At 37.7% G+C, this 9867-nt stretch overlaps 1 protein-coding gene across 1 annotated transcript in view; it reads left to right on the top strand.

Moving 5' to 3' along the window:
* SCAPER (S-phase cyclin A-associated protein in the ER) overlaps nucleotides 1-9867 on the top strand; it is a 258080-nt gene that overhangs the window by 219847 nt on the left and 28366 nt on the right. Inside the window, exon 27 of the mRNA XM_009330071.1 lies at nucleotides 2823-2978. Coding sequence (XP_009328346.1) covers nucleotides 2823-2978 — 156 coding nt within the window. The remainder of the gene's footprint in view (nucleotides 1-2822; nucleotides 2979-9867) is intronic.

The raw sequence follows: 9867 nt of genomic DNA, 5'->3' as shown, positions 1-9867 counted from the left end.
GCTGGGAGGGTGGGAGGTCTGCTTATTGATATTTGTGCTGAACAGACATCTGACACTGACTGGGCCAAGCACAGGCATACCCTTAAGATAAGAAGAGACATGAGAATCCAGCTAGGTCCCTCACCTGAGGCACTTTAGGGGATCTGGTTATAAGTGGAGAATGAAAGGCACGATGACAAGGTAATAGCGCAATTAGGAAAAAAAGAGAGAGGGCATTTTAAACTAGTCAAAAACAGACAAATTCTATTATTAATGAGAATCTTTCACCTCCAGGTCATTGTATCATATGTCTTTGTGGAGTTGATTAAATGAGAGTTTTAGGAAGATGGGAAAAGAGAGGAAAGTTGAAATGAAAATATTCTTTTTCTGTTTGGGACAACTAGACCTGATGCATAAACAACAATTATCTACACGCTGTCTGGGTATCAAAAGGGTAGCCAAATTACTGGAACTATGCTACCATAGGTAAAAAGGCTCAGAGGTGGGGGCAATAGATTAGAGAGCTTTGACATTCCACTTGTCCGTATGCTCAATTCTTCAAGGAAGGGAAATGTGTCTTCTCATTGTCTCTGGATGACATTAAAGAATAGTCCCAGTAGACTGAAAACTCTCATCCATTTCTTCTCTGCCAAAAGAGCAGCCGCTTTGTATCCAGGTGTGGGTGTAAAGGAAGGGGGACAACAAACACTTTTGCAGGTGTCAGACTGTAGAGATGTTCCCAGGGAAAAAGGAAGAGAATATTGATGAGAATGGTTGTGCCTTTTTGTGAGTAATCATCTATCAGTATTAGCTGTATTTTATTTAGTTCTTCCTCTCCCCTCCTATTTCACAGCGAGATTTCTAGCACTCAGCATTTCTCTGCGACTGTGATGTATCTAACACCCAGCTCTGTTCCTGGAATTTATTCTACTAGTATGGGAGAGCTTGCTTATCACCTGTATGATCAGGTGGTTTGCTTAGATCAAAATCTGCAAGAAACCTAATGCTGGTAACCTTTCATGTTGCTAAATAGAACAGGTGAATCAAACTTACCTGAGCAATGAGCCTGCGATTAATAACCTTCGTGTGTCTTTAAATGTTTTTAACTGCTGTACTTCAGCAGCTTTAAAAATCTTTCATTCTGCAGTCAGACTTCTTGCTTTATATTCAGTGTATTTTTATTCTTAATTACTTTCATTGCTTCCAAAAGCTTTGTGTCAGCAGGGTAAACTTTGGCAGAAGGTCTAGCTTCTAGCCCTGAAGACTAGTCTGTCTTTGAGCAACAACACTGTCTGAAAAGTGGAGAGGTTTTTTTCCCTAATCTTAAAAGTCCCTGGTTTTTCAAAATCAGACTGTAAGATATGTGAAGGAATAGTTATTTTTAATAAATACTTGTACAGCTCCTGGGACAAGCATTATCTAATCAGTATCATTTATTGACTAGAATCATTATTATTTAATAGTGTTCCATACTTCGTCATGGAACCATATAGCCAGTGGTGTTCCCATCTCAAGAAGCCTAAGCTCAAAGAGGCAATCTCTAACAAGTGGACTTGACAAGCAAGTAGAACAGAACAGCTGGTAGGATGGAGTAATATTAGTAACAGGATGGTTTAGTGTAGACCACCAAGGTAAAAACAGTGAATCAGTTGATGGTGTCTGAAAGCGATTGGTTCCCCGTGTCTGTTGAGTCAGGTGGAGACACAGGATGTAACAGCAGTTGTTCTGATTTTGACAAGAAGTTTCTCCCACTTGATAAGAGTGGAGGAAAGTACAAAGAAAATTAGAGGGTAAAGAGAGGAGGGAGGTGATTGCAGCGGGATATTTGTCTCCACAAAGGAAGTTGATGTCGCATAAGTCAGCGGAATGAACAGTTGAGATGGAGTAAAGTCTGAGAAGCTGAACATTTATGGCAGAAAAAGGAAAGTACATGAAGTTAGCTGATATCAGCAAAGTGACATGGAAAAAAAAAAAATTATCTGTGTGCACAGTTTAAGTGGAGTTGATAATGATCAAAGTATGAAAGAACCTGGTGTGGACAGAGGGATCTTGGTACAGGGACAAACAGCAAAATTTTTGGCATAGGTTTCCAAGCTATTAGAATTTAAAGAAGAAACTTCAGCAGTAGTGATCCGATGCAGCAATGATGATCTGATCTACTCTGATAATAAAAAAAAAGAGGAGTTTTCAGTTTAAAAAAAAAAAAAAGTCACTAGCATGGTTTTCTCTGCGTCGAGTTTTGGTTGAGCTCCTGAGGAGGCTTTCTGGTCCTGATCCTTCTATACTGATGGTAGAAGGTTGTTACCTGTCTGTTCTATTATTCTCTTAACTGTTGCATGTATTTTAAAAAGGAAAAAAAAAACCAACAACTGGGCAGTAGTTGTTATGATATACGTATTGCAATAAAAAGTTATCTGGGTAACATCATTGTCTTCTTGAATTAGTGTGTTCTACAAAGTTTATCTCTTCATGCTAAAAAGAAATTGTGCTGTTGCAGAGCTATCAAGATTATTATAAATCATTTAACTATGGCAAAATTCCATTGTCCTTCTAGGAGTATGGTAAAATAAACATTTACACTCATCTTTCTTGTACAGTGTAATACAAATTACCCTACAACAGACAGATATCATAACAAAAACTACTGATAGTTACAGAGAGCCAGATCTGAAGTTATTGTAATTTGAATTGTTTTATTGAACCCTTTCAGAAAGAATATTTAAGTAATCATAACCTGCATTTTGTATGGTTTGATAGTAGAGAAGCAGAAATTACTTCCTTTGCAAAGTTACCAAAACTGCCATGGGACTATTTTTTTAATACAGTTTTTCCTCTGTTTCTAGTTATGTGGTGAACATAGGGTTGATAGACAAGCTGTGTTGCTGTTTCCTCTCCGTTCAAGGCCCTGTTGATGAGAATCCCAAAATAGCAACTTTTCTACAAAATGCCACAGCAGTGTTGCATGGAATATGTCAACTATGTTTTGCCGTCAATGGAAGGTAGGTGCACTTGGTCTGTCACCTCTACATATGTTCATCAGGCAGCAGCCGTTGTAAGCCTGTGCCAGCACCGCATTCACGGAAGCGAGCATTCTGACGAGGCTGTTAAACGGAACTGTTCTTAGTCACACAGTAATAACCGGTAAAGAAACAGTGCAGGAAATTCACTCTGCTCACCCTTTCACCATTGAACTGTAATTAGTTACCTGCACTGAGTCTTGATTCTTGTAAGTCATTTATCAGAATTGCAAACTTTATCTCCTTTACTCATCATTACAGAGAGGGTTTTATCACTTCTAATTTTAAGTGTCCAGTCCTAAGGACTTCAAGAGGTATTTTATTATCAGCGAACATCAACTCTTAATTGATTTGTCTCTAGAGCAGCCTAGTTCTTTAAAATACCACTGTCAGTAAGGGAATTACATTTTCTGTAAAGAAAAGTGTTACTAGATTTGTCAGGGAATTTTCCAATGCAAAATGTTCATTATCGTAACCTAATCAGGGTTGTGGGGAGTGAGCATGAGGTATGTGTCTGCCAGCAAATCTGGACTTCTGTAATCTACAGCGTAGGACAGCCTGACACTGTCAGAGTCAAAATTTCAGAACTTTTGGGGGGCACGTACTAGAACCTACCACCATTAGACTGTTACACATTTCAGGAAAAGACAAGGCTGGCGGAACTTTACAATAAATTCCTGAAGGGAAAAATGATGCTAGGGTTGAAAAACTAGAGTTAATAAAACATAAAATAAGAAACAAAGCTGCAGGTAAGAGCTGTTGCTGGTAACACAGGGACACAGGCATACGGAAAAAGAACTGCAAGAAATATGAGCCCAAAGAGACCATCCCAACTTAATGAAATTTCCCTTTCTGAAAGCTGCCAACTTGGCATTTTACATTCCAGGACAGCGCTGCCAAAAGTCGACTGCATAGTTTAAAAAAAAAAAAAAAAATATTACCCTTCTCTTAGTGGAATAATAGTTCTAGCTACAAGAGTGAGTAATATAATATTTGCAATTTCTGAAGCAGGCACACGCTTCACCCAAGTAATAGAGGTCTTTGCACCCCAGAATAATACAGCACTGTGCAAGTACTTCTTCCAAGAACATCTGTGCTTTGTAGCAAAATAATAATTTTGGAGGGTTGAGCATTTTTCTTAACAGTTACACCAAGAAGTATCTGATCTCACTACTTGCATATAACAGCAACGCTTTTGATTTTATCCAAAGGTGCTGACTGTTCTCGATTTCCAGGTTGGATTCTTCATTTGAGCATGAAAAGAAATGAGAGGAATGAACTTGGAGATTTCAAAACTGTTGTCTTTCACTTTTAGATCAAAAGCTTTGGTGTAACTGACTAGAAGGGCAGTTTAAATTAAATGTCTTTCATCACCTGAGCCCACTCTCATTTAAGAAGTGAATGCAGAGTGTAATTCTGTCGTGTTACAGAAGTCCTTAGTATTCAAGGTGATTTAAATGGAAAAAGGTATTGCCAAACACAGATTAAGGTGGCAGAAACAGAGCTCAAATGTATTGAATTCTTAAGTATGTCACAATACAGTAATACACGTTGTGTGATACATGATCTACAGCACAAAAGGCGGCCTCTCTTTGTGAGAAGTACAGATGCCTCTTTCATTCATGGTAAATAGTAGTAGGAGGCAATGCAGCCTATTCAGTCAGAATCTGGCATTTCTCATTCTCCAGCTCAGTTGATACATGCTTGAGCACCAAACAAACATGCCGTATTATACTCCTCTGTACATCAGAGTAACTAACCACTCTGATCATAAAACTTTTGAAGTTGTTACTGAGAGGAAAAAGGTCTAGTAAGTACTACCAGTGCTCTGACACTGTAGCATGAAAAGAAGTTTTGCCAAAATAATATCAGGCTTTCACCATTGTTGCAAGAGCAATTTTGAATTGTTCTTTTGATATATCCTCCTATATAGAATGTTTCCAGGTTGGAAACTTCTTTATGCTCCTTGATAGTGATCATGGCAGGCACAAAATTAATTTGTTTTTTTCTGATAGAACTATTTCAGGCTGTTATTTGTCATATAAAAAGCTGTCATTCCATATTAAATGCATTAGAGTATTTTTATAGAGTGCTCTTTATACTGTGTGCAGATCTTAGCATGCTGCGCCACTGCGTGGCATAGCGGGAAGCTGGTAGGACAGTAGACGCTGGGTGGCTAACACACCGGGACCACCTCAGGGCTCTCAAACCATCCACGGTGCCTGCAACAATGAAATCCTTTATGAGCTAGAAATGGCCAAGCACTGCATGATCCTCCTCCTTTGCTTTCAGACACCGCCAGGCTGTTATGAACTTTACTGCAACTGTAATCTGCGATATCCCCAGAGGGCCAGAAGTGAAACGCTCTAACTCAAGTTTTAAACACTTAAGAGATCCTGTCCTGTGGGTACAAAGTATGTTAGGCCGTTTCTGGAGCTCTGACGTAGGAAAAGCTGTCAATCCAGACTTTCCTGTCTTCCTCACAAGAACGTTTCGCAAAACTCCCAAATTTAGTGGAATGTTTCTAAACCAAGCTCCGGTTTGATACCCAGTGTTTATTTGGACAATTACGTCATGGAAAACAATTTTATAGGCAGGGAAGAGATCTCAGTCAAGTACCTCCCTGCACGTACCTCTGCATCAGGCAAGACGTCACAACAATAATGATTATTAGAGAATAGCCTCCAGTTGTATCATACATGTATCTCAGCATTAAGTATTAAATGAGGACTATGGTTGATATAATGTAGATGATAAAATTTTAAGACATAAACTAAGATACTTTTTTTATTCCCGTGGTAGACTTAGGGGAAAAAACGTCCAAAATCACGGAGTTAGATACAATAAAGGAAGGTCTTGCTAATGTAGAAACATAAATTGGAGATTCTCAATTTTAACATCATAAAAAGTTATTGAAATGAGGGAATCCATTCTGAACATAAGTTATAAACATATCTTATTATAAGAGAGGGATTTTCTTTTCATTAATGGTCAAGGTCTTTAAAAAGATTTAACTTTGATATTGATCTTCTCAAATGATCATTTTTGGTACTGGCTAATAAATGCTAGATTGATTCTTTTAATTGAAGTTTTGCTGTGGATGTAATAGCACATTTTCCAAACACTCTGTGATACGCATAAAAGATCATTTGTTGACAACGTTAATAACTTGTAGCCCCATGTGAACCTTGTTTTGGTAATTTTTATACCCTCGTGTTACACAGTGAGAATCAGTGAGGGTGACTAGAGACCTCCAACTGGAAGTCCCATTTTTCTTTGCTGTGTTGCATCCATTGCTAGCAATGGAGGTGAGAGCTCCTTTCTCCCTGATGAGTTAAAAAAAAAAAAGTATGAGAGCTGAAAATAGGGTATTGTCCCTTATTGTATGTAGTGAGAAACCATAAAATGCAGCACGTCTGAATATTGAGCTATCTCTGTTTGCTGAGCAAAAGATGAACCTGACATTTGATACTCAGGCTTGAAAATTGTGGCCATGATAATGCTTAACTGTTTTTTGCTCACCATTAAGGGTAACAGTAGCCAGAATTGAAAACAGAGACATTTTTATTAACCTGAAATAAAGCAAAATATTAAATAGACTTTATACAGAATAACAGTGGTTTATACAGCCATATAAATCTGTCTTGCAATTTGTGTCCAATTCCAGATGTCCGGTAGCAATGTTCAGGACGATAGCCTTGTTTTCCAGAGTTTATTATTGTAACTATGAGAGATACAAGGCCTATTTTGAGCCTTGAGTCCTGAATACACATATGGAGCATGCTTGGCTTGTAAACACAAGACAGAAAACAATGAGCAGGCATGGAATCCAGGGAGTGTTAATAAAAATACGGCCATGCTGCCTCAGCTCACCCTTCCCTAAAAGCAGGAGTGAAGACTAAGTAAGAAAATACATGGCAAATCCTTCATCAGCATAGCAAGGATCTTGCTTATGTTCCTGTCTTTTCCTGTACTGCCCAGTGTTCATCAAATCTATATCCCTTTTTTCCCTATATAGTCTCTGGAACTAAGATCTCTGTCCAAGAAGTTTAGTTGCTACTCTGTGGAGGACTATTGTTAATGCCTCATTTCGGTTTTGCCCATTGGTATGAATGAAGAAATTCACATTAACCACAGAGTTAATGCAAACAAGCAGGAGGAAACTGTCAGCAGTAGTGCAGTGTAAGGGTTAATCACTAAGGAAGAACTTTCTCCCTAAGAGCAGTACAGTGGACTAACAACAACACAGACACAAGGAGGGAAGTGAGTTGTGCATAAGGAGACTATTGCAAATAATAGTCCCTCAAATCATGTAGCTTCTTGGGATGTCAACTATTTCAAAATTTTGCTGTTTCCTTGATGTAAGAAACGTCTGCAAGCTCCCTCATTAATCTAGGAAAACAGAATGTCATAGCAGTACAGTAGCTAAATTGTTACTGCTGTATGTTATCTCAAAACAGTAGTGGAATACATATAAATCTGTGTCAACAGCTAATGAAGTTGTGGATTACAAGCTGCAGCGGTGGAAAGCTGCAGATATATAGGGTTTGATCCAGGAAAATAGTGACTGTCGTGTCCCAGATATGCGAGGAAGTAGGCTGGTCTGTTTCCAGTTTTATTACAGTAATTAAGATAATGTCTGTTTTGGCTGCTGGATGGCGAATCGCATGCAAGTCTGCCTGAAAGCTGGTTGTGCTTCTCACCACTTCCAAGGGACAGCAGATCCAGCAAGTACTGTAAACTGACTGAAACTTGTTCTTGAAATTACTAAGAGGTTTCAAAGCATCACTTTTACACAGTACTGTGATTCCCAGCTTGACAGTATGAATTGTAACAAGGTCTGACAGGTGCTAAATACTTCTTTATACTTCTTTTATTATTATTTTGCCTCTTTATTTTGACATCTCTTTCTAAATAAAATAATTTAGAAGCAAAAAGTACAGATTATAGTTTTTAAATCCTAATAATAAAAACCCCAACAGATTATATTCTAAGCCTTTTGAAAACTCATGCTTCCATTTGGCTCCATGTTTTTAATCAGGGGTATATATTTCAAATATACAAACATTATAATGTATACCCTCAGAGAGGCTTGTCTGCTTGTTAGCTCAGTCAGTTTTTAAAACAATATATTTTCAGATATAAACAGTTTGCTCATATTGAAGCTTGGAGAAATTGTAGTTTTATACTTGTTCTGCAGAGTATGCTGTTTCTCATCAAGCTGTATTGAATTCCTGTTTTTAATAAATAGTGGTGTATTTTAAGCAATGAAGTACCACTGTTTAGGATCTTTCTTTCCTGTGATGGATATATCCACATTTTTAAATTCTTAAACCTTTTTTATAAGTCATAAAACCTTGTACCAATTCCTGAGACTCCTTGATGGCAGAAGCTGAAAATCATAATGGCAACCCATAATGAAAATTCCCTGCATTTCATTAAACTTTTCTTTTTAAGATCCTGCAGGTTGTTTGACCGTAATATAAATATTTGCCTGTTTTTCTGTGTTAAATATAGAGACTTGGTAAAGTTTGAAAGCCTATCTGTTTTCCCAGCTATATAAGCCAATGTAAAAAATCCGGTAAGCCTTGCTTCCCTTCAGTGATTAATTGAAGGGGTTTTATCCATACTGACTATTTTACTTTGGCAGCTGTTACAGACACAGAGAGTAAGCTTCTTTAAATAGGAGAATTAAAAGGAGGTACATCCGTAGGAATCTCCTCTCTTAACTTCAGTTATGTGAAACCTAGGTTTCTTGTATGACGGCGTCATCTTATGATATTAGGGGTTTTATGGGTTTTTACTTCAGTCTGTGTCCTGACAGTTACCACTGAATTTTCACTGGGCTTACATTTGAGGTGGACTAAAAATCTGCTAAATGTATGAAGTCCACTGTTGTACAGACTTGACCAAAATCATTCAAAGCAGCATACGTAAAGGTTCACGCTTTATTTTCCAACATCTCATATACATTTTGTTCAACTTTGAAGCCCACAACCAGTATGAATAACGTCTTTTACCTTTTTATTGTAAACATTTAGGCTTAAAGTGATTATAACTGACAGTTAAAACCAACAGGAGCCAGTGGCCTGTTCATATACGCATTAACTGTAATACAGGCAACATCAAAAATAAACATTTCTAACGGTTCCTTCAATCCACCAAACCTAGCAGACAATTTTTTCTTTTTTTTTTTTTTACAGCTTTGTCCTGTGGTATAACTTTAAAATTCCTGGTCTTTTCTGTGAAAAAACTAATGCTTGCATTTTGAGTTATTTTACAATTGACTTTTTTATGTATATTTTGATTCATTCACTGCTCCAGAGCAGCACAAAATGCTAAAAGGATTTCATCCAGCAATGTAAGCTTTTTCATATGGAATTGTTTAAAAATAATGATGGAGTGAGAGTTGAAAGCAGGCTAACTTTAACCTTAGGTAAAATTGGTCAATCTTCTCATCGCATATAGTCACCAAAAATCCTGTGAGGTATCATATACAGTAATTAATTTGGGGTTATCATTTGACCGTGAGTGGTTTTTTCTGTTCTGTACTGTTGAAAAAGCTAAGATTAAAATTAAGAAATAGAAGTTGGCAAAAGGAGCTGTGCTCTCATGTGATACTGTGGAAATAAACATTCTAGTTACTTGAGTGTAGTTAAGTGACGGTTAGCACATTTTGGCTACTGCATACTGCAAAATAAATAATCGGACATCAGAAACTATTTTAAAGTGAGGAATACTAAGGAGTCCACAGATACACAAACCAAAGTTGTGGAAATGCACGGAGGTGGTCCCAGAGCTGTGTTAGCTCGCCCTCCTTTTGCAGCCATCCAGGTTCGTTCCTCGCTTGCAGCCAGGTTCACGTGCCAGC

The sequence above is a fragment of the Pygoscelis adeliae genome, unplaced genomic scaffold (genome assembly GCF_000699105.1).
Source record: "Pygoscelis adeliae isolate BGI_AS28 unplaced genomic scaffold, ASM69910v1 Scaffold298, whole genome shotgun sequence".
NCBI lineage: Eukaryota > Metazoa > Chordata > Aves > Sphenisciformes > Spheniscidae > Pygoscelis > Pygoscelis adeliae.
This window is presented reverse-complemented; position numbering and strand designations above follow the sequence as displayed.